The sequence below is a fragment of the Scyliorhinus torazame genome, chromosome 14 (genome assembly GCF_047496885.1).
Source record: "Scyliorhinus torazame isolate Kashiwa2021f chromosome 14, sScyTor2.1, whole genome shotgun sequence".
NCBI lineage: Eukaryota > Metazoa > Chordata > Chondrichthyes > Carcharhiniformes > Scyliorhinidae > Scyliorhinus > Scyliorhinus torazame.
This window is the reverse complement of record NC_092720.1, coordinates 43,519,050-43,544,422: the sequence shown is the minus strand read 5'-3', so window position 1 is coordinate 43,544,422 and position 25,373 is coordinate 43,519,050. Positions and strand designations below refer to the sequence as shown.

At 40.7% G+C, this 25,373-nt stretch overlaps 1 protein-coding gene across 19 annotated transcripts in view; it reads right to left on the bottom strand.

Moving 5' to 3' along the window:
* LOC140389677 (disks large homolog 1) overlaps positions 1 to 25,373 on the bottom strand; it is a 486,438-nt gene that overhangs the window by 412,432 nt on the left and 48,633 nt on the right. The window contains exon 1 of one of the 19 annotated variants that reach the window (XM_072474046.1): positions 19,338 to 19,382. The exons of the other annotated variants lie outside the window; for them this stretch is intronic. Coding sequence (XP_072330147.1) covers positions 19,338 to 19,367 — 30 coding nt within the window. The 5' untranslated portion in view covers positions 19,368 to 19,382. Of the gene's footprint in view, positions 1 to 19,337; positions 19,383 to 25,373 lie in introns of those variants that run through there. 19 annotated transcript variants of the gene reach the window in all.

Genomic DNA, 25,373 nt, shown 5'->3' with positions numbered 1-25,373 from the left:
GATCTGCCTGGACTGCATGCAGAACAATACATTTCACTGTACCTCGGTACATGTGACAATAAATCGAAACACACACAACTGTTATTTTAGGAAATGCCAGTCAACTTGGATAGAAAAAACAGGCCAAATTCTGACAATCAGTTTTCCCAGTTAGCCCTCCTTCCTACCTTTTTCTTCTCCTGGAAAACGTAGAAGAATCCTTGTGCGTCTAGCGAGTCAATCACTTTGTAATTGCATTCAAAATACCTGTACCTCACTCCTCCCAAGGTGAATTAAAATCATAAATCCCATGAACTTGCTATACATTTTGTTCCATTACAGAAACAACACTAATTCAAATTAACTTGAGTGGATCTGTGAGATTGTGCTCTGCAACACAGTTAAGCCAACCAAGTTTGCCCCTTTAGACTACCGTTCAACATTTAAGTAGGAACCCTGGGGAAATGTAGGCAATTAATTGTATTTCCTGAAAATCACAGAAGTCAATTAGAAACCAGAAAACCGCTTGAAAATCTCAGGTTAGAGATTAATCACTTGGTTGCTTTAATAATAATCTTTATTAGTGTCACAAGTAGGCTTACATTAACACTGCAATGGAGTTACTGTGAAATGCCCCTAGTCGCCACATACCTGCGCCTGTTCAGGTATATTTTATAGGGCCCAATCAACTCGGAGGGAGAATTCAGAATGGCCAATTCACCTAACAGCATGTCATTTGGTACTTTGAGAGGAAACCGGAGCACCCAGAGGAAACCCATGCAGACATGGGGAGAACGTGCAGACTCCTCAGACACTGATCAAGCCAGGAATCGAACTTGGGGCCCTGGTGCTGTGAAGCAACAGTGCTAACCACTATGCTACCATGCCACCCATAATTTACATTAAAAACCTATTTTACATGGGTAATGGATTAGAATGGGTGTGAAGATGCAAAAGATATATAGATGTTGAAATACAAAACATCTTAATGATTCCTAGTCTGACTACAGTTTGCTTCAGAGTAGCACAGAAATATTTTATGTTTTGCAAGTTTCTAATGAGGTTTTAACAGTGCTCACTGGAAAATTACAACCAATCTCCTCTGTTTTGCATTAATTTGACAATAAGAGTTCACTTCGATTGAAGTTTGACCATATCAGGTGAACAGGAGAACAAGATTTAGCATTTAAATGGAAATAACAATAACCACCAGCTTGCATTTCTCCTTTAAACACAACTGGAGACACATGACCCATCCCAAGGTGACTGCGCTTTTTAAAGTCTTGTACTTTTTGCGACATGCTCACCTAGATCCGGGTGGCTTAAATGGTAATGCATCAATGGGTTCTTTTGCAATTTTAAAGTAAGTACTGATGCTTCAGGCAAATTTCACCCATGCCCAAATGCAGGAACAGTCTAACAATCCAGATGTGCAAGAGGAATGCGAGGTAGTCGAAAAGGAATTGGAAATAAAACTGCATGCAGTGGCAGATTTCCAACCTTGCCCAACTCAGCTGCTACTGGGTTGGACAAATTACTTATCCTGTATCGCCAAGCAACACTGAGTGGGGAAAGGAGCTGGATTGTGTGTTTTTGGTGACAGAGCAGCTTCAGCACATAGAATTATTTATTTTTTTCAAATAAATTTAGAATACCTAATTCTTCCACCCCCCCCCCCCCCCCACCCCCCCCCCCCAATTAAGGAGCAATTCAGCTTGGCCAATCCACCTACCCTGCACATCTTTGGGTTGTGGGGGTGAGACCCATGCAGACACGAGGAGAATGTGCAAACTCTGCAAACTCCATACGGACAGTGACCCGGGGCTGGGATCGAACCAGAGTCCTCAGCGCCGTGAAGCAGCAGTGCTAACCACATCCGCCACCGTGCCGTCCCTCTTCAGCACATAGAATTGTGACAGCTGAGAGCCAGTGTACAACAGTGAATGCAGGGGTAATAGGCGAGCAGGATTAGGTGTAATTTAGGACAGGAGCAGGCAATGTTGGGCTCAGGTTTACAGAAGGTAGAATGCGTGATCATCAGATGATCCGTACAGTGCAGAAAAAGACCATTCAGCCCATCAAGTCTGCAACAACACTTCGAAAGACGACTCTACCTAGACTCAATCCTGGATATGGCCAGAAATGCATTTGAATGGTCAAGTGTCACGGTAACAAAAGATTTTCAGCAGCACATGCACTGAATTGATCAAGGAAGAAGTTGCACAATGTTGCACGAGTGGAAACAGTGATGGAATGGGTGTGCAGTTGGAAGTTCATTTTGTTTGCGAGCACTCTGGTTCTGCCTCAAATATTTGTCAGGGTGGATTCAGTAGCTAGGGAGCAGACTGATTGACGTTGGAGATGACAATGGCTTTGACCTTGCCAATATTTAATTGGAGGAAATTACATCCAGTATGGGATGTCAGAGAAGCAGTCTGATGATTTAGGGACGGGGGGGGGGGGGGCTGGGTCTAGTCAGCATGCATGTGAAAACTAATGCTGTGGTTTTTGGATGATGCCACCAATGGGAAGCATGGAGATGAAATAGAAAGGAGACAATATAGATCCTTGGGAACACCAGAGATAATAGTGGGAGCAGGAAGAAAAAGGTGTTGGTGAATTTTTGACTACGATTGGATAGAGAATAATGGAAGCAGACAATTGTAGTCCTATCCAGCTGGATGACACTGAATGGTGTGATCAACTGTGTCAAAAGCTGCAAACAGGTAGAGGGGGGGGGGGGGGGGGAGAAATAATTTCCCTTCGGCTATATTCTCTCAGAATGTCACTGGTGACTTTCATGAGAATTATTTTGTGCTGTGGTACTGACGTAACCAATTGGAGGGGCTCAAATATGGATTTCCAGGAAATTTTTATGCAACTGAACGATTTTCAAAAGGATGCAATTCCAGGTAGCACAATCCAGAAAACTAATGCTATGCCACTTCCACTCATTAATGTCATTTTCAATCATTGAGTCCAGCCTCCACGACTGAATGGTCAACATTCCCTCAGACATGGTACATGAAATGCACTCTTCCCTTTCCCACTTACTGCTATTCCTTTAGTTTGACATTGCTGCATCTAGCAATTTGTATCAGTGACTGTACTTTCTTTTCAACCCATATTTATCTTCCAGTTTTATTAGTTTTAAATATTTCATCAGGCTAATAAGATAGAACTGAGGCTGAGAATTCAGACTCCCCATTTCATAGCTTTTCACAGCTTTTTTTTTTTTAATTCACACTCAAACTATTGCAACTGGAACATAGATACACAGTGTACTGTGCTTTTCCTTCAATCTGTTTGCACATTGCTCTAGTTTTTATTTTACGGTGATAATCTACAAAGGCCTAAAAACAAGTGGCATTGAAATCAGATTAACTGAACAGCATCAGAAATGCATGGCTCGAGGTTATTAGCTTAAATTCCAAATGAAACTGTTCCATTTTTAATGCATGTTGGCCAAGAGCAAAATAAATAAGTTAAAATACTGAAAACTTAATGCAAGTTCCAACTATTTTGATCAACTCATCGGAGTTCTGATAATGAAATGATGGTGATGGTGCTCAAGGTTGGAGAAAATGACAGCTCGCTGGGTAGACTCAATCTCCCAAAGTCCCAGAAAGGTCTTGTGCTGTAAATTGTTCATTTACTTCAAAGATGACAGAGTTGGGGTCAAGAATAGATTAGCATTTCTACATTAGTATGCAAGGTGCGTATGATTCACATTGCTATGGGAAAAGCTTGAGAGGAAGCCATTGCAAAAGGTCAAGTACAGGCTTTCCTAGAGTATCACTAAGTATCATAGATGGTGTTTTGAGTTTGCCTGGATCTGGTGGGACAGATCAGCCTGGAGCTCAAAAACATCGAGTTTGAAACGCAGGTGGAAGCTGGTGGCCAGATTGAAAAGATTAAATTTGTGGAGAGTTAAATCAGGCTGGAAGATTTCCCGAGCTTTAACTAGAGGGAGAAGTCTCTAAGAAATCTTGCACAGTGAAAGACAGTTCTGGAGTTAAAAGCTTCCAGGCTAAGAAAGGAAAACATCAGAAATAAACCCTCAGGAGGGAAGTATCATTTTGGACTGATTCTGGGAGAACGGAATGTCTTCCTTAAGGACAGTGTAACATGCCTGAATTGCAATTTTTCAGCTGTGCGAAAAGGTTGGAGGAGGCGGTAGGAAGGGGATTTCATCCTATGGTTTAAAGTGCAAGTTTCCTGCAATAATATTTTGCTTTAAAAAATTCTAACTTCCAATTATCAATCTCTGCAGGGACCTTCAACTCCTCAAGACTGTATACAATAGTCAATGGAGCAAATGTAGTGATCCACAAAGTCTGCATTTTGTTGGCAGATAGAATACGTGAGCACCATTTGGCGAGTTGCAGAGGAAAACCCACCTCTTGCTCCCACACACACTACAGTTAAAAGACAAACAAACCAGTTGACGGGAGGTTAAAATCAGCAAATATTTCCAGTGTGGGATCCACTGATAATCTTTAGTGTCACATGTAGGCTTACATTAACACTGCAATGAAGTTACTGTAAAAATCCCCTAGTCGCCACACCACGGCGCCTGTTTGGGTACACGGAGGGAGAATTCAATGTTCAATTCACCTAACAAGCACCAGTTGTGCTTAACTTATTAACCTCCAATTGTCAATTTAGTCACTTGTTGACTTACTATTTCCTACCCGGACATGCACCCTCTCTCTGCGTACCAGACATCTTTAAATATTTTTATTTTGAAATGCCCAGCCTCTAGGAATCACAGTTGAACATAATATTAACCAATGAATATAAAGTTAATTATTTAAAATCTAATGGGGTTGTGTCATGAGAGCACCTTTAAGAAATGGGTGTTTGTTACTGCAGTGAAGTCAGAGAGTAGGTGGAGCTAAGCTGTCTGTCAGCTTTTTAACTTTCATTTTAGGCTGTTTGCTGCAGGGTGTGTTTTAGTTTTGTTTTCAGAGCTGGATAGCTGCAGTCACAGCCAGAAGGTGTATTAGAGTCTCTCTCTGTAATCTAAAGAATGTAAATCGATCCTTTGGTAATTTAAAACTAATGATAGTAGTGACGTTAACCTGATGTGCTTCTGGTAAAAGGTGTTCCAAGTCTGATGGATGTTAAAAGGAAAGCTTAAAGGATTACTTAATGTTGTATTCTTTGGGGGTTGTATTTTAATTAATGGTTGCTAAGATGTTCACTGTAGGTTTTAAAAAGGTTAACTTGAGTTCATAGAATAAACATTGTTTTGCTTTAAAAAAATACTTTTCCATTTCTGCTGTACCACACCTGTAGAGTGGGCCGTGTTCTCCCCATACCACAATCTATTAAAAGTTGTGGGTCAGGTAAACTCCATGATACACTTTGGGGTTCTCTAAACCCTAGCCCACATCAAATTGGGGGCTCGACTGGGATAAAAGTCTATCTATTGGATTGGCTTAGTGAACTTAAAGACAGTGAGGGGGTGAGCATATTGTGGGTGCTTTTCAGGTGTGGTATTCTAGTTTAAGTAGGTTCTTTCAGAGGCTCTGAAGTTTTTCGGGGTGGAGACGGTCACACCGCAGTACCTTACGGACAGAGGCTAAAAGCAGACTGTTAACATTGCAGTTAACATTACCTGACAAAATGCGAAAAGATGAGGTAATTATGGTGGTGGCTAAGCATTTAAAGTTGCCTGAGATACAGTTTGACTCATTGGAAATGGCAAAAAGTCAGTTATAAATTAAACAAATGGAATATGAGAAAGCATTAAAGCAGCTTGAATACGAAAGAGAGAGAGAGGAAAAAGAAAAAAGAGAGAGGAAAGGAAATCAGAAAGAATAGCCCTAGCAGAACAAAAAGAAAGAGAAAGGGAGATACAGATCAGGGAAAAAGATAAAGAGAGAGTTTGAACTTCAGAAAATGGCCATGAAACAGGAGTCAGTTAAAATTGGCAGACCTAAAGGGAAACGTACAGTTGGATGATAGTGATGAGGATAGTGAGAAAGAGCGTCAAAGTCGAAGGCTTGGTGGGGATTTATTTAAATATGTCCAAGGTTTGACAAGAAGGAAGAAGAAGCCTTTTTCATTTCATTTGAGAAGGTGGCTAAACAAATGAAATGGCCACAGGCCATGTGGGTATTGCTGATTCAAACAAAGCTGATCGGTAGGGCTAGTGACGTGTTTGCCTGACTACCGGAGGAGGTATCTGAGATGTAGGAGGTGGTGAAAATATCCACCTTGGGTGCATATGAACTAGTGTCTGAAGCTTACAGACAAATGTTTAGAAATTTAAGGAAAGAATTTGGTCAAACATACATGGAGTTTGAAAGGATCAAACAGAGTAATTTTGATAGGTGGACAAGGGCTTTGAAAATAGACCAAACGTATGAAGCTCTCAGAGAAATTATATTTTTGGAGGAGTTTAAAAATTCAATTCCTGATGTATTGAGAACTCGTGGAAGAGCAGAGGGTTAAAACTGCGAGATTAGCAGCAGAAATGGCAGATGATTATGAATTAGTTCATAAATCAAAGCTTGGTTTCCGACATCAGTTTCAGCCTGTGAGGGATAGAAACAGGGGACATGAGAAATACTCAAGTGGTAAAGGTAAAGGTGATCTGATGGGAGATAATAATGAGTGTGTACCTCAGATTAAAAAAGAAATCCAGGGAGATGGAAAAGAAATGCAAAATTTCAAATGTCTTCACTGTAATAAACTAGGCCATGTAAAGTCAGTGTTGGTGGTTGAAGAAAAGCACTGGGAAGGCTGATGTGGTAAAACAGGATAAGTAAGTAGGGTTTGTGAAAGTGCTGAAGGAAAGCCCAAGTGAAGCGAAGGAGGTTCAAAAGATAGTACAGCCTGCTCAAGAGGTGATTAATAAGAAGGTGCCATATGTCTTTAAAGAATTTACTTGTGTGGGTAAAGTTTACTCATGTGTATCAGGAGGAGTAGGTAAAGAAGTCACAACTTTAGATACGGGAGCTAGTCAATCTTTAATGGTAAGAGATGAGGAGTTGGAGTTATGTAGTTGGGAAGAATGTTGCCAGAAAAGGTGGTAATGTGTGAAATTCAGGGTGAGAGGAGTAGTGTTCCATTATATACGGTAAGGTTGGAAAGTCCAGTGAAGAGTGGTGAAATGGTAGGAGTAATAGAGAAACTATCTTGTCCAGGAATACAGTTTATCTTGGGTAATGATATAGCTGGATCGCAGGTGGGAGTAATGCCTACTGTGGTTGATAAGCCAGTGGAAAATCAGACAACTGAAGTGTTGAAGGACGAATATCCTGGGATTTTTCCGGATTGTGTAGTAACAAGGTCGCAAAGTCACAGGTTAAGACAAGAGGAGAAATGGAAGAGTGAAGATGAAGTTGAAGTGCACTTATCAGAAACGATTTTTGATCAGATGGTTGAAAAAGAACAAGAACAGGTGGAGGATGAGGCGGATATTTTTAGTTCAGGAAAATTGACGGAGTTACAACAAAAAAATATAGAAATAAAACGGATGTATCAGAAAGCATACACGGAAGAGGAATCGGAGTGTATACCAGAATGTTATTACCGTAAAAGTGATGTCTTGATGAGAAAATGGAGACCTTTACATATGCAGGCGGATGAAAAGTAGGCAGAAGTTCATCAAGTAGTGTTGCCGGTAGGGTATAGAAAGGAGGTGTTGAGAGTTGCACAAGGTACCAGTGGGAGGTCATTTGGGAATAAGGAAAACTCAAGCTAAAATCCAAAAACATTTTTATTGGCCTGGACTACATAAAGATGTAGTTAAATTTTGTCAATCATGTCACACATGTCAAGTAATAGGGAAACTCCAAGCAGTGATAAAACCAACACTCTTGATACCCATTCCAGCATTTGAGGAACCTTTTACAAGAGTCCTAATTGATTGCTTAGGACCACTTCCGAAAACGAAAAGTGGGAATCAATATCTTGTGACGATAATGGATGTGCCTACTAGGTTTCCAGAGGCCATTCCAGTACACAATATTACAGCTAAAAAGATTGTGGAGGAATTACTTCAATTCTTTACTAGATATGGACTACCCACAGAAATACAATCGGATCAAGGAGCAAATTTTACCTCAAGGTTATTCAAAGAACCTATGAATAGCTGAGGAAGAAAACAGTTTAAATCAACTGCTTACCATCCAGAATCGCAGAGTGTGTTAGAGAGGTGGCATCAGACATTAAAGACAATGTTGAGGGCTTATCGTCACGATTATCCAGAGGATTGGGATAAAGGAATTCCATTCGTACTGTTTGCAATTAGGGATGCAGCTAATGAGTCAACCAAGTTCAGTCGTTTTGAACTAATTTTTGGTCATGAGGTAAGAGGACCACTTAAATTGATTAAGGAAAAATTGGTGATTGAGAAATCGGAAATTACATATGGATTACGTATCAAATTTTAGGGAACGATTAAATAGAGCAGGTGAATTGGCTAGACAACATTTAAAAGTTGCACAGTGATGAAACGGGTAACAGACAAGAAATTCGAAGTTTGTAGTTTTGCCAGTGGAGGTAAAGTTTTAGTGTTGTTACCAGTGGTAGGTGAACCTTTATAAGGTGTTGTGAGCCTTATCAGATCGAAAAGAAATTAAGTGAGGTGAATTATGTGGTAAAAACATTATATATTATATATTATATATTTGCAATTAGACACACTGTACTTAAGTTAGACATGCAGCTGTGAGCGGTGAAATCTACAAGGATCATGCAGAAATGTAGCCCAAGCCAAGTTGTCTGCGAAGTCAGAAATGGACTGGGGTGTGATACTAAACCGCCTTTGCACAAGATGTTAACGTAACTGCAAGAACACTCATTACTCAAATTACCTTTGGATTCCCTTTCATCTCTCAATACTTCCCCTAAATGGCAAAAAGCTTCACTCGTGCATTTAAAGACAGTATGAAAACAATAGAAAAGGCTGACACAAATGCAAGCAAAATCCAACAGACAGTTATAAAATGAAAAATAAAGGGATAAATAGAAAGTAATGGGAGACGTTCAATTCCTCCGTTCCTTATATTAAGAATGCAAACAATGCATAGAGCAAGACAGAGGCATTTACAACCATCTCCAGCCAGCAATGCTGACTGGATGATTCATCTCCACCTCCTCATAACGGGCCCAGCATCACAAATGTCAGTTTCCTCCGATGCAATTCACTTCACAGGATATCAAGAAATGGTTTAAGGCACTGGAGACGATAAAGGTGATGGAACCCAACAACATCCCAGCAGCTGCACTGAAGACATGCTTCAGAACCAGCCGTCACCCTAGCCAAGCTCCAACACTGGCATCTATCGAACGTTGTGGAAAGCTGCTCAAGTATGCCTGGTTACAAAAAGCAGGACACATCTAATCTGGCCAATTACCATCCCAATCCACTCTTGATCACCAGCAAAATGATGGATGGTGTCGTCAACAGTGCCACTTATGCAGCAATAACCTGCTTTTTAGTTCAGTTGGCTGGAGAGCTGGTCCGTAATGCACAGCGAGGCCAACAGCGCAGGCTCAATTCCCATACCGGCTGAAGTTATTCATGAAGACCCACATCTCAAACTTGCCACTCGCCTGAGGCGTGGTGATCCTTAGGTTAAATTACCAACAATCAACTCTTTCCCCCTCAAAAGGGGAAAAGCAACCTCTGGTCATCTGGGACTATGGCGACTTTACTGCTGTTCAGTGGGGGTTCCACCTGGGCCACTTTGTTCCCGATCTCATTATCCTGGTCCAAACGTGGACAAAAGACTCAAAGGTGAGGAGAGACTGACCACCCTTGCAATTATTTGATCAAATGTGACATCTAGGGAGCCCCAGCAAATTTAAGTCAATGGGAACATTCTCCACTAGTCAGTCATACCTAGCATACAGGAAGATGGTTGGTGGCTGTTGGGAGCGAATCTCAGTCCCAGAAGATTGCTGCAAGAGTTACTCAGGATATGGCCTGGGCTCAACCACCTTCACCTGTTTTGTCAATTATCTTTCCTCATACGGTCACAAGTAGGGATCTTCTCTGATGATTGCCCAGTGTTCAGTGTCATCCCAACTCGTTAGATGCTGAAGCAGTTTGTGCCCATATGCAGTCTATACAATCTTCTCCTTTCAATTTGATACTCATATTTAACCAATGAGGCTACCTTCTCAAAGCGTCTTTCTTTCAGGGTTCGAATCCCAACATGGCAGCTGGTGGAATCAGAATTCAATTAATTTATTTAGTTGATAATTAAAAACGCAGTTCATTTCCTTTTAGGTATAGTCATTCCTTACAAGAAAGGGATGCCCACCTAAGCTCCTTGTACCTACAATTATTTATGAGCAGTCCATGGTCTTCCAGGACAATTAGATCAAACTGCTCACATTTTAATCATGTCATGCCATATTCTCAAGCTTATTAACTCACAGCTGGAGAAGCAAATTCCAGAAAATGTTATCAACTAAGGTCACAGGAATTAAGGGTAACATAGCTGACTATGAATTCTGCATGCTGTAAATTCTCAGCTGTTGGTTATGCTAGAATTCATTAACATATTGCATAATTTTCAGTCAAAAATAATCGCATTTGAATTGTTTTACCCCATATCCTTTGGTAGACAACATAATTTGGCTGCTCTGTATCTCGTCTACATTTGAACAGGTTATATCCAATTGTCAGCAACATAATTATTTAAGAAAATACTATTTCATTAGTGAAGTGCTCCTGAAAAACAATTATTGCGATATTATTTTCCAGTATTCATATTTTGCGAAGGACCTAGTACAAGTTGGAGAAGCCTGCTTGTGCCTAATTTAAGAAATCAGGGATTCTGACAAATCACAACGGTGTACGGTTGAACTATAAATAACTATAAATAACAATGCCATCACTATTTCAGTAAATTCAAAGAGGTCATTCCCAGTGTCATGGCCAATACCTGGGCCAACACCTAAAAATTGAAAACATGGTCATTGTCATTTGAGATCTTGGTGTGAAAATTGACTACTGCATTTGACTCGTGCTTCTGCAGTTACACAATTCTAGTGACCAAGAGACTGAATTTGCTGTACATCTATGAAAGGCCTATGGGAGAACGAATATACAATTCTGACATAGAACATAGAGTGCAGAAGGAAGCCATTCGGCCCATCGAGTCTGCACCAACCCACTTACACCCTCATTTCCACCCTATCCCCATAACCCAACAACCCGTCCTAACCTTTCTGGTCACTTTTAAGGGCAATTTATCATGGGCAATCCACCTAACCTGCATGTCTTTGGTCTGTGGGAGGAAACCGGAGCACCTGGAGGAAACCCACGCAGTCACGGGGAGAACATGTACTCTGCACACAGTGCCCCAACATGGAATCGAACCTGGGACTCTGACGCTGTGAAGCCACAGTGCTATCACGTGTGCTACCGTGCGGCTGGTAAATGCTCAGGATAATGAGTGAATAAGAGTTGAGCAGGGTCAGTGAGTTATGCAGCAGGTTAAACATGAACGTGTGGCCATTCGGATGCACAATGCTGTCTGAACTTGCTTTTTATGAATGGCCACCTTGCTATAGATCTGTGACACATAGTAGTTTTACTAACCAAAGTTCCATCACTGCTGCTATGAAAACAACCATATTTAACAGTTTCCATGACAGTAGCAGAAGCCAAATGACTTGAGTAGTAGAAGCACATCTACTGCCTTCCATATTGGGTACCAGGATAAACAGAAAGATTTCAAAGCCATCCAATCTTGTGTGCAGAGCCCTTCCGTTTCGTCCCTCTGTAACCGATTACTGTGCATTCATGCCTAGGAAAGTTAGACGTTAATTACTTTTGCCTCATCCCTTCATTTAGGTCTTCCCCTTGTAAAACATATGTTTATATTAACGGTGCTATACAAGTTGTCATACAAGTGACAGCTTTTGTTGGACTGCAGCTCAAAATCCACAGTTTTGAAATCATCAACTGAGCCAAAGTGCCAATGCACCATTTAAACCACAGAATTTTTTTTTTTTTTTTATAAAAAGATTACAAAAACTTTGAAACATTGTCCCCCATGGGTGTTTACTTACTCAGTTCAATTTAGTCAGTGACATTTAGTGTACAGTACAAAACTTTTATTTTAAAACAGCAGAAATGAAAATATTTGCAGGTTGATGAAAAATTCCATCAATACCAGAAAACATTTACTTAACCCAATTAAAACTCTGAAGTCTGCATTTTGATACAGTAAGAAGTCTTACAACACCAAGTTAAAGTCCAACATGTTTGTTTCGAACCACTAGCTTTCGGAGCGCAGCTCCTTCCTTCACCTGATGAAGGAGCTGTGCTCCGAAAGCTAGTGATTCGAAACAAACCTGTTGGACTTTAACCTGGTGTTGCAAGACTTCTTACTGTGCCCACCCCAGTCCAATGCCAGCATCTCCACATCATGTATTTTGATAAACCAATAATTCTGCTGAACGAAAAGTTAGATGCAACATAATTCACTTTGATAGGTGATGAGAAGCTCCAAATAGAAATAAAAATAGGTAATGGTAGCATGCAATGGTGATAGAATTATCCAGTGAAATTCATGCACACCCGTCAGTAGTCAACTCAATACCAGTATTTTCTGAACCTGCAGAATGGTGCTATAGTGCCACGGGAAGAAGAAAGGAAAAACTTTAATTAGGGAAAACAGCTCTTCACATCTTCAACAGCATTTGAATTCTTTAATAGCCAAAATTTCTGAAAGTAGAAACTGCCAAACATCCGCAAGTTTATGCCCCTGTAACCTAGGTTTCCTCTTGGCGACACAGATGGCAAAGACCCTCCAGCATGGCTCATCTTCCTTTTTTAGCCTTAACAGCACAATGTTATCAGGCGACTTCATAATGTCAATCACAGTTGAGTGCAATCCTATACTGAGGTGCCAACTCAAATCGCAATCAGGAACCGGAGATATTTTTTTTCCATTCATGTGCAAAGATATCAATGCTAAATGTTGCACCACAACTAGAACTGACTACTTCAGCAAAGACTTTCCGGATATCTATTGCTTGATGGCATACCATGTGGCGTATATTTCTGCCATGTCAAGTGGAGTGGTTTTGCTACTTCATAAGATCAGCAGGTGCTGCACAGATGACAATTTGACATATATATATATATACATATATATATATTATATACACAGTTTATTTTCTGGGTGAATAACAATAATAATCTTAATTAGTGTCACCTTACATTAACACTACAATGAAGTTACTGTGAAAATCCCTTAGTCGCCACACTCCGGCACCTGTTCGGGTACACACTGAGAATTCAGAATATCCAATTCACCCAACAAGCACGTCTTTCGGGACTTGTGGGAGGAAACCAGAGCACCCAGAGGAAATCCAAGCAGACACGGGAAAAAGGTGCGGACTCCACACAGTGACCCAAGCTGGGAATCAAATCCAGGTCCTTGGCGCTGCAAAGCAACAGTGCTAACCACTATGCCATACGGGGAGTCCATCACTATTACTAAGCAATGTCCTATTCATGAGACATGTTTCATTTAGCAGCAACAATATAGATAAATGGCGTCCAAATGTCAGAATGTACAAGATCATAGGGGCAGCACGGTGGCACAGTGGTTAGCACTGCTGCCTCATAGCTCCAGCGACCTGGGTTGAATTCCAGCCTCGGGTGACTGGTGTGTGGAATTTGCACTTTCTCCCCGGAATTTCCTCCCACAGTCCAAAGATGTGCAGGTTAGGTAGATTGGCCATGCTAAATTGCCCTTATTATTCAAAAAGGTTAGATGGGGGTTACTGGGATAGGGTGGAGGTGAGGGCTTAAGTTGGGTGCTCTTAAGGGCCGGTGCAGACCCGATGGGCTGAATGGTCTCCTTCAGCACTGTAAATTCTATGATAAGAACAGTAGGTTATTCAACTCCTTGAACCTGCTCCACCTTTCAAATAGATCCTAGCTGATCTTCTACGTGTCATTTTTCCACACTATCCCTACGGATCTAGAAATCTGCATTGAATCTACTCAATGACTGAGCTTCCACAGCCCTCTGGGGTAGAAAATTCCAATGATTCACCACCTCCTCAGTGAAGACAAATACTTAACAGTCCTAAATGACCTGCCCGTTATTCACAGACTGTGTCCCCTAGTTTCCTTCCGGCACCCCCCAAATCCAGGGGAAACATCTCACCTACAACTCCCTGGAAGTTTGAATGTTTCAATAAGATTGCCTCATATTCTTCTAAACTCAGAATATAGGTGTGCTCAATTCCTTCTCAGATCACAGTTACTAACTGAATTTCAAGATAACTTTACAACTGTATTTAAACAGAACTTTGTGAAGGCATAGAGTACACAACTCCTCCCTATCATTTACGTCCTGCTTAATTGGGTAGCTACGAGACCTGAAATTAGACAATGTAATCTCTAGAGTTGGAAATCCTAGTGAAGCTGCGAAAATGAAGTGATCAGATTCCTTTTAAGCAAAAGTAATTTGGGTTAACTGTCACAAAAAGTTAATCTAATTGAGTGCAATAAAAAATTATGACGAGCAACTAAAATGTAACATCTTGTAAATAAAGTGTAGGGGAAATCAATGATACAAATCAGCCTTTGAGCAAACGTCTGTATCCAAAAGGACTAATGGGAGACAAATCTTGGCTATGAATCAAGTCTTTCAGCAGAGTTTTAGCTATTCCAGAAAGGCAGATGGGTGGTTATTTTGATCACTGCAACAGATTTGCCACAAAGCATGATAGCAGAAGTCTTTTCAATGATTTGTTCAATCCTAAAATTTAATTCAAAATAAAATACAATTGCGGCTTCACTCATTCCCATTAACAGTTTAATCCCAAATCATTCAATAATTAAAAGCTCTATTTCTGATGGCGACTTGAACTGGTGCCCAACATTAACCACTTAGTTGCTCTGCAAACTACAATACATCCGATGATCCGATGAAAATTTCAATTAATCCTTTCATAACAATTACCCCATTTCTGGTTGCTATGATTGAAAGGTTAAATTGTGACAGCATGTGTTCATACGTGACACATCACTTCCAACCTTTACCACACATTCCCAACAATGGATTTCCTTCAGATAGAAATGTACAATTGGATCTTTTGGCCAACATTTAGTTTCTGCCGCGATCATAATGAAAACCTTTCCCTTGACCACACCTCCACCCCTTCCCCATCTACACCATTGGGCCGAACTTAAATATAGAATAATAACTTGGGCTTGACAGTTAGACAGCAACCAAAAGCAAGTCCATCAATCAGGCTATAGGCAGGTCAACAAAGATCATTGATATGGTCCGCATCAAAGTCAAAATGGCAACCAATGTGGCTGTGACCGCAGTAAACTACCTTGCACCTTTCCTGCCTTGGGCACAGCTGACTACCATCCTTCTCCAATGCCACTCCCCAGCTTCATGGGTCTTCCCTGGTCTGGGTCCATTCTGATTAATCCATTTGTTGCCAGAGAATAGACTATAATTATTTCTCTTCCCACACCAGCATCATTAGTTCTCAAGTACCCCAAGTCCTTGGCCTTCATTTTTTCTAGCTACATGCTACCCTTTTTCAATTATCAATTGAAAAGAAGCCACATTCTAAAGTATAATCAGCCAACACCCAGTTCTAACTCACCACCACCTGGACCAACCCCTCGACTGTCTGATTTGTCATTCTATCTGTTTCACATTCAGCATTAGGTGACCAAAAATTTCCTCCAACTGAATACTGACAAGAATCAAACCACTGCCTTTGGTTCCTGCCATAAATAGTTCCCCAACCCAGGGTTTTTCAAACTTTTTCCCCCTGGTACCCACTTTTACCAATTCGTCGACCTTCGCACCCCATGCCATTTTTGCTTACCTTTAATGTGACAGGTGAGCCTGCTTGGTCCTCACGATCACACTTGCTTTGTCATTCAATGTTACATTTCTGTTAAGGGCTTCAGCTGACTATTAACTTCTTGCTGCATCCGTTGAAAGAAAAATCAAGAGGTTTGTCCTCAAACTCACCATGTTTAGTCTTCAAATGCCATTGAAGTTGAGGGTTTTAAACTTTCATTTGACAGTACTTCCCTGCACATAACACACATGGGCTTTGCATCGGCAAATTAAAAATGCCATACCTTAATAAATCATATTTATACTGCTTTGTTCCTGATTTCAATAGAGTTGTTCACCAGAGGCCCTGGAGCTCTGGATACAGCTTACACCAGCACTTCTTTGTCCTGCCATGGACTCTCCTTCGCGGTTCTCGCCAGCAGATTCAATTGTGAGATCCTGGCCTGTGTCTCTAGCCCCCTCTTCCTCATTACAAAATGATCCATCTTCAGCTCTTCACAGTCCTGTTGCTTGCAGCAAAAACAAACTATGGAGGATTGCGGCTAAGCTCGGACTTGCAGGGCGCTTGACATCCGTGTACATGCTGGGCCCCTGACCTTCTCTCTGCTGTCGCAGGAAGACTCCGGAGTTCAAAGGTCTGTCGTGGCCAGCATTCTGAAAAGCTGGTCGTGACCATTGAGTAATCGGGAACAACGTAACCGATCGCTCCGCGGACCTCCTGCGGGTCATGACCCCGAGTTTCAAAATTCCTCCTTCGGCTTTGTACTCAAAGTTGAATCAGACTGTTCAGAACTCTGGTGCCATATTTGTCTCAGACGAGCGTCTGACCACATTTGTGTACCATTATTAAGACTACTTATTCCTGTCTCTGCCCCAGTCTCAACTCATCTGCTGCTGAAACACTTCTAATTTGAACTGTCCTGGCCTTCTCTACCTCAGTATTTGACTATTCAAATGTTCTCCTGGCTGGTATTCTATCTTCCATCCTACATAAACTGAAATTCATCCAAAACGATCTCAACTCTCACCAAGTCTCATTCACCCCTGCGCTCACCAACTTATTGCCTCCGGGCCCAGCAATGTCTCAATTTTAAAATTCTCATTTTAGTTTCCAAATTTCTTCATGACCTTCATAGAATCATAGAATCTACAGTGCAGAAGGAGGCCATTCGGCCCATCAAGTCTGCACCGGCTCTTGGAAAGAGCACCCTACCCAAGGCCAACACCGCCACCCTATCCCCATAACCCAGTAACCCCAACCAACACCAAGGGCAATTTTGGACACTAAGGGCAATTTATCATGGCCAATCCACCTGACCTGCACATCTTTGGACTGTGGGAGGAAACCGGAGCACCCGGAGGAAACCCACGCACACACGGGGAGGATGTGTAGACTCCGCACAGACAGTGACCCAAGCCGGAATCGAACCTGGGACCCTGGAGCTGTGAAGCAATTGTGTTATCCACAAGGCTACCTTGCCCCCTCTTATCTCTTGGCTTCATGCAACTCCACAACAAGATTCTACTTTTGAGCATTTCGCATTTCCAGCTGTGCCTAGGCCCCAAGCTCTGTACACCCCTCAATAAACATCTGTGCCTCTTTATCCCTCTCTTCCTTTAAAGATGTTCCTACCTCTAATCAAGCTTTTAGTCAACAGCCCCATCACTCTTTGGCCAAATGTCCAACTTTAACACTGATGTTGTAAAACTCCATGTGATGTTTTACCACATGAAACAGTGCTATATATAGACATATGTAGATGCAAATTGTTGCCAGGACAGTTCAAATTACATACCACCTTTTGAACGCAGCACCTGCAATGACCAAAGGCACTCCTGCACTGTGTGTCATTTCTTGAGGCTTTTCACATTATGTACTGTTATGTTCCAAATGAAGGGTACAAATGCATTGGAAAAAGTGTAAAGAACAAGAAGGATTCTACCTATAAAGTGTTGTAAAAGTTTAAACTCAATGGTCCAAAGGTGGAGGGTTAATTAGCAAGCTTCAATACAGAAATAACCAAATTATTAGTTTAAGACAGGATGTCTTAAATAAGGAAACAGTATATTTTTCTAACAAGTATTAGGAAACATTTTGTTGAATTAAAAAGGACAACACGTTTAGAATGATCTGTCAAGTACCAAAGATACTAGGAAAGTCTAAAATACAGTTGAAATGTTAACAAGTTGAAATATTAGAAGCAGGAGCTTGATGGGTCAAATCTCCTTTTCTTATTCTTGAATTTATATTCCATTAAGGAAAAAGTCAACAGATGTAGTATCCTGAAAATGCCTAGTCACATGCACCAGAGACAAAACAAAACATCGCTGAATTCAAAACCACAATACTAAATACCTAAAATTTAGTTTGGTTAATTGTGACACAAAAAGGCTCCAAAGTTGCATTGAAACAATGAAAACTGTATAACAACTGAAACAATTATGCAGTTAAGCCAGCACAGAGCAAAATAACTTCTGGTTATTTGACACGCTGTAAATTTTAAAACAGAAACCATGTAAATTGCAAATGCAGGAAACAATTTAAGGAATGGAATTTAAGTAGCAACATAATTTTTTTAGCTCTGCAAGAACATTAAAAGTACAATATTTCTCTGGTAATTAAAACAGATCTCTCTCTCTCTTCCCCCCCCCCCCCCCCCCCCCCGAGGTACATAGGGGTTCAAAAAGGCTTCAGTATTTTACTTCACCAGATGAATATAGCTAAAAGCATAATGTTATTCGGAGGAAATAAAACATACATCACCAAGCAGCTTTTTTGGGCAGTTTCCATGGCTGCTGCGATGTAAAGCAACTCAATATTCTACCTTCATTCAACATGCATTTTATTTGTGGGTGGGGGGGGGGGGGGGGGGGTCACTTCCACCCACATATTAGTGAATTGCTCATGACATGCTTTAAATCTCATTTCCACACTATCATGCATCAGCCTCACATACAACCAGATTATTCCCAGCCACTTCTCACCCTATTTCAATAGAGTTCCAGCTCTAATAGTAGCCATGCAGCAGTTTAGCTAAAGCTGCTGGTATAATGAACTCAAATCACTCAACATAAGCAGTTGGGGGTCTTTTAAAAATGGAAATCGAAGCTTAATAAACAATCCTATTTATTCATGCTTTATGAAGCATTACTGCAATCGCCAAGCAATTCAAGGATAAGCTAAAACATAATAGGCAACATGTACTTTTACCGGCACAATCAGAGATCCAGTTGTTGTGCTGCTTTCCTGCACATTGTACTGATTAAGGAATTTGAAATCAAATTGCTCCTGCTCAAGTTTTCCCCACCCAGACACTGAAGATTAATTGCTGGCGACAGGTGTTGACAGCAGTCTTAACAATTCTAAAGGTGGGGGTTACATATGGAAATCAAATGCCAAGAGTCACAATAAACCCCTTGGATAATTTGATGCAACATGTACCTGACCACATAAGAAAGCACACAATTTTGATACAGTTTGGCACTCGCTAGTTCGACACACATTCTGTTCACAACTCAGAAAATGCTTACCTTTGTTGTTACAATACAAAGGCAGTCCATCCTATGAGCATTTCTACTGCATTTAAAAAAAAAAATCAACAATTCATTGTTCCTTTAAAAACTTTGTGGCCTCAAAGGAATACCAGGAGATTTTAGGAAAAAGATGAGAAAGACCCAGTGGAGATTAAAAGATCCAAACTTGTAGCAGATACCGTTGCTGTGGGCTGACAATGCAAGCCAGAGCATACATGGCTGTTCACTCGTTCCTTAGCAGCACAGTATATAAAAGGCTTCAAAAGCCATCCACTTGATGCTGTAGTTTTCCCGATCTACAGGGTTAAATTTATACAGCAGCAGCGAGAAAAGCGGAGGAGACACAGAGTTTTATCAGCAATGGTTAGCAACCACAACTCCCACCTCTGCTGCTTCATTAACCCACTCAGTTCATCACTTAATGTCACTGTATGGGATCAGTGTCTTCCAACCAGCTCAATGGAAAGCTTTATCTGCCTTGTACTTCGATCCCAGTTAGCACCTGAGGTTATAGGAAGAGTGAAATAAATGATAAATGGAAGCAAATATTATCTGTCTGCGAAATAATTAACTTATATTCAATGGAACAATCTATGTGATTTTAAACGGGGACACAAGGGGAAAGATTTAAAACTAGAGATTGTGACTGGATAGGAAAGACCACAGATCCAAATCTGGCAGCTAAAAAGTCAGACCTATTTAAAAGATGAAAGCTAGTGATTGGCTCTCAGCACTCAGTCTACACGTGGCAGCTGCTGCACGTCAAAATACTGCATCTCTGATTAGCAGAACACTGATTGGCTCCAACTCCAAATAAGATAGCTAGCTTCATTAATTAATAAAAGTAATTCAAAGCAAAAAATTAATTACATGCACCCCAAACTGAAAATCACTTAGTTACACTATACAACTGTTGATTGGAATTCATTTTTTTTTTTTTATTTTTTTTTTTAAGTGCTGTACAATGCAGTATTTTTGAATGTAATTGAAGATGAAGTGGTGCAAAAGAGTCATTTGAGGGCGGCACGGCGGCACAGTGGTTAGCACTGCTGCCTACAGCGCTGAGGACCTGGGTTCGATCCCAGCCCTAGGTCACTGTCTGTATAGAGTTTGCACATTTTCCCCTTGTCTGCGTGGGTTTCACCCCCACAACCCAAAGATGTGCAGGTTAGGTGGATTGGCCACACTAAATTGACTGTTAACTGGATAAAAATAATTGGGTACTCTAAATTTAAAAAAAAGATTCATTAGATGGCAGACCATCTGCACTTAAAATCTATAGTACAGTACAAAAGCATGTTGCACAAAGCAATTTTACTTTCCAGCTCATGGCTGCCATTTGCAATAGTGAGGAGGAGGAAGCCATGATGATGAAGCAAAAGGTAAATGGAATATATAGGTGCTTTAGAGCTTCACGAAATATTACAACTTTCTTGTTAAGCATCAGATATACTTCCTCAAAGAAATGCAGGAGATCAGATATTCTCTCAGCATAAAATTCACAATCAGAGACAATATGAAATAATAGGCCAATGGATCAAGTTTTACATATATTAGTGCTGAATTTCTAATAATTTGGTTTGTATGGCTCAGAGCCTCTAAAACTGTAGCTCCTAAACTAGTCTCGAGACCACTTGTAGCTAACCATTCACCTATCTGCAGTTACTCATTTGTGTATCTGCATTGCCCAGTGCAATTTGACAGCACGACAAGTATAATGCAGCTCCTTCAGTAAGTAAATCCTAAATGTGCCAAGGAGGCATTACTGAAAACAAGGCCATCCCCACTTAATTCAAACAGAGAAACCAGCGATCTACCCAAGTAACCAGAAACAAAAAGTTAATTCAAGCGCCCTCTGAAATTCAGTATAAAACTTGGCTATTAACTGGGACGTTGTGGGGAGAATGATGGGACGAAGAGAAGGGAAGACGATAGAGGCAGAGAACAGAGCAAAAATTCGGAATACTAAATTAAATCTTTGTTTCAATTAGCTTGGAGATGCTATATTTAATCGTACAATTACATTTTAATTTAGCAGAGGTGATCAATTAGTAGCAATAATTAGCAACAGTTGAACACTGCAAAATTAGCAATGGATTTCAAGTTTTTAAAATGCTGCATACGGGGTTACATTGCACGTAACCAAGAAGCGCATCAAGTCAAAATGTTTGACCACCCCAGCCCTGATCTAGAGGCCAGCTTTTGGTTCACCATAAGACAAATCACATAATTATGCCCATATGCCAAAAATCTCTCTCTGCATTGTGCACCTGTGTTAACAAAGATGGCCAGGTCTAGAAAAAATTGTCAATCAAATCACACTGAATTAGCATTGTTCTAATTTCTTACAATAAAAAATTATTTGGATTTAATACAAATGGAAAACAGAGTGGCTCATTTGATTTCTCAGATTTAGTACTGGATGGACAGCTCGTCTCAGACCAGCCCCATTTCTAGCCTGCAAAGCAATACAAATCTTTTTAATGCAGTGTAGGAATACCCAAGGATGGATATGAAGTGTTTACACTGAAGCAAATCTGAAATGTATCAATGCATGGGCAGAGATTTATCAAATATCTTTTGAGACAAAAATAGGAAGCACGACTTTATGCAGATTACCTTAAAAACGGCAGAAGGATTACTAGGGAGAAAGAGTAGAATAATTTAAACATATGCAGCCAATAAGTAGAGGATGGGTCAATGATTCACCTTTTAACATTTTGTGCAGCAATATTATTGTTTTGTACAGTCATTAGTGGCATTTGTAAAAATGTATTCTTTCATGGAAAGTGGGTGTCACAGGCAAGGTCACTAAAGGACATCAATAAACCAGATGGATTGGTTCCCATTAATAGAGTTGAGAAAGAGAGTTAAAATTTAGTGACAAATTATAAAATATTATTGTGAAGAAAATATCATTTTGAATGAAAGAAAATGAAGTTATTGCAAAAGTAGGAGGAAAAATTAATTGATTTCTGTGCAGGTTACTGAGCGATCTACGGCCCTCAATTATGTCTCACCTTTAAATGGTTGAAATAGGACCATTAAAAATTAAACTAAACTTTATTTTGATAAGTACATTATCAGGTCATAATGCAGCTGAAATATCGGACTTGGTTGTAATTGGCAACGGCTTGCGCAGACAACCCTTTTCATGGAGTATTCCTCAAAGAAAACTACTGACAAATTTAACCAAGAGTTCAATGAAATGGTAAGTCAAAAGAGAAATGAATTGAACTGCATTAATAATAAATCAAGAAGCAGGTTTTCTTTTTAGATTCAATTAGTCAATTCTGTTAGGACATGGATGAACTACTCAATCAAGAGTGTATAAAAGGTTATGCTATCCAAGAAGCTGACCGGCAATCTGTTTTGCCTACACGGAATTACCCTCATTAAAATGGAGTATTCCTTCCTGGAATACATAATTCAGGCACTTATAAAGTTCATTCCTTGATTTCCAATGCTGAAGGAAATAAGTGTCACTGGAAATGGAGAAGCTGCACTTGTTTTCTTTCTCTCTAAACCCCCCCCCCCCCCCCACCCCCCGGCCCCGCCAAAGCACAATAGAATTCTAATTATTCCAAGATGGTGCCGGAGCGTGGCGACTCTCGGCGAGCTCTCCCAAACAGATCCTCTTTTTGCATCTCTTATAATCGTACTAATCTTTTAAAATTTAATTCCAACACTTAACATTATTACTAACCTTTCGCTTTTATCTTCCCTTGCAGGTTTGAAGATATACTCCTGTATGCTTCACCCAATGCTGGTGTCTATGTATTTACATTATGTACCTTGTGTTGCCCTATTATGTATTTTATTTTTCTTTTCATGTACTTAATGATCTGTTTGAGCTGCTCGCAGAAAAATACTTTTCACTGTACTTCGGTACACATGACAATAAACAAATCCAATCCAATCGATTATCTTCCTACAAAAGTACTCATAGTAATTGGTAACCACCTCCAGGGAAAACCAATCTCTTATGAGAGCAGATGGAAAATTCTTTTTAAAATAGTGTCCTTCCCCAAAAGCAACAGATGGAATCAAAACCTCTTGGTACTCGGGCAGAAAACCACTTTCTATCATTTCATAATACTGTGCAATGGAATTCCAAAATATTTTATCAGTTAAGTATTCACGGGTGAGATGAGCACAGTAATATTGTTCTTCACCAAAATTAAAACATTAAAACGAACAATAGTACTGAACAGCCTCTCTTTTGTTTGGGGGCCAAGGGTAAAGTTAAGTTTACTCACCTCACACGACCTTCAGCCAAAATATCACAAATTTCAAGCAGCCAACACAATCCCCTTCAACAGATTTTATACACTGGCCTCATGAAAACACCCATGCATTTGTTTCTTGCTGTTTCGTAACTTTGACTAACTTCAGGCTCAAGGTCTTTTAATTAAGGCGAAATATAGAACAGTGCCACACAAACAGAAATAAATGTGGGCGATAAATCCAGAACAGTGCTGCAATGGGTGTCATACATTACAGAAGAGACCCTTCAGTCCATCAGGTTTGCACCAACAGAAACTACACCAAATACACTAATTCCACTTTCCAGCTCTTGACCCATACATAGCCTTGAATGTTGTGATATTTCAAGTTCTCATCCACATACTTGGTAACGGTTGCGAAATTTCCCACCTCTATACCCTTCCAGGCAGTGCATTCCATATTCTCACCACCCTCTGGGTAAAAAGATTTTCCTTAAATTCCCTCTGAATCTCCTGCCCTACACTTTAAAATTATACCCCCTCGTTCTTGACCTTTCAACAAAGGGGAACAGTTTCTTCCTCTCCATCCGGTCCATACCCCTCACAATCTTATACACCTCAATCAGGTCCCCCCCCTCAGTCTTCACTGCGCTAAAGAAAAACACAAGTCTATCCAGCCTCTCTTCATAGCTCAAATTCTCCATCCCAGGCAACATCCTAGTGAATCTCCTCTGCACCCTCTCCAGTACAATCAAATCCTTCCTATATTGGGGCGACCAGTATTGCACAGTACTCCAGCTGTGGCTTAACCAAATTCTGTACAGCTCCAGCATTATCTCCCTGCTCTTATAATCTATGCCATAACAAAGGCCAGGTCCTGCATGCCTTAACACCCCTATTAACCTGCCACCTTCAGGAATCTGTGGACCAACAAGATCCTTCTATTCCTCTGAGCTTCAAGTAACCTGCCTTTCATTTGAGTACTCCCTGGTCTTGTTGCTCCTTCCAAAGTGCATCATCTCTCACTTTTCAGGGTTAAATTCCATCTGCCACTGATCTGCCCAGCCAGTCTACATCTTCCTGCAATCCCTGCTCAAACCGTGCCTCTCCAAGTGGAGATTAATTCTCTCCTTCAGAATTTTCTCCAATAGTTTCCCTCCCACTGATGAGATTCACTGGTCTGTAATTCCTTGGCCTATCCCTACCACCCTTCCAGGTCCATCCCTACCGCTCTTTTTGTAAAGTGGAAACACATCAGCTGTCCTCCAATCCTCTGAAATCTCCCCTGTGGCCAGAGAGGAATTGAACATTTTGGTCAGAGTTCTTATAATTTCCTACCTTGCCTCCCACAGCAGCCTGGTATACAACTCATCCAGGCCTAGTGATGTGTCCACTTTTAAGCCCGCCAAAACCTCCAATACCTCTTCACTCCCTATGTCAAACTGTTGAAGAACATCAGTCCCTCTCCCAAATTCTGTAACTACATCCTCCTTCTCCCAAGTGAAGAAAGATGTGAAGTAGTGATCTTACCAATGTCCTCTTCGCACAGATTACCCCTTTGGTCCCCAATGGGTCCAACTCTTCCCTGGTTTATCCTCTTCCCCATAATATACTTACAGAATATCTTGAGATTCTCCATAACAAAGCACCCACCTGAGCTTTTTCATACCCGCCTCTTCGCTCTCGGAGGTTCCCTCCTGCACTTTCTATAAGTCACTAAGGCCTCCACTGATTGGCTCTCTTTGTACCTGCTAAAAGCCTCTCCTTTCTTTCTCATCACTCCTGAATATTCCTAGACATCCAGGGT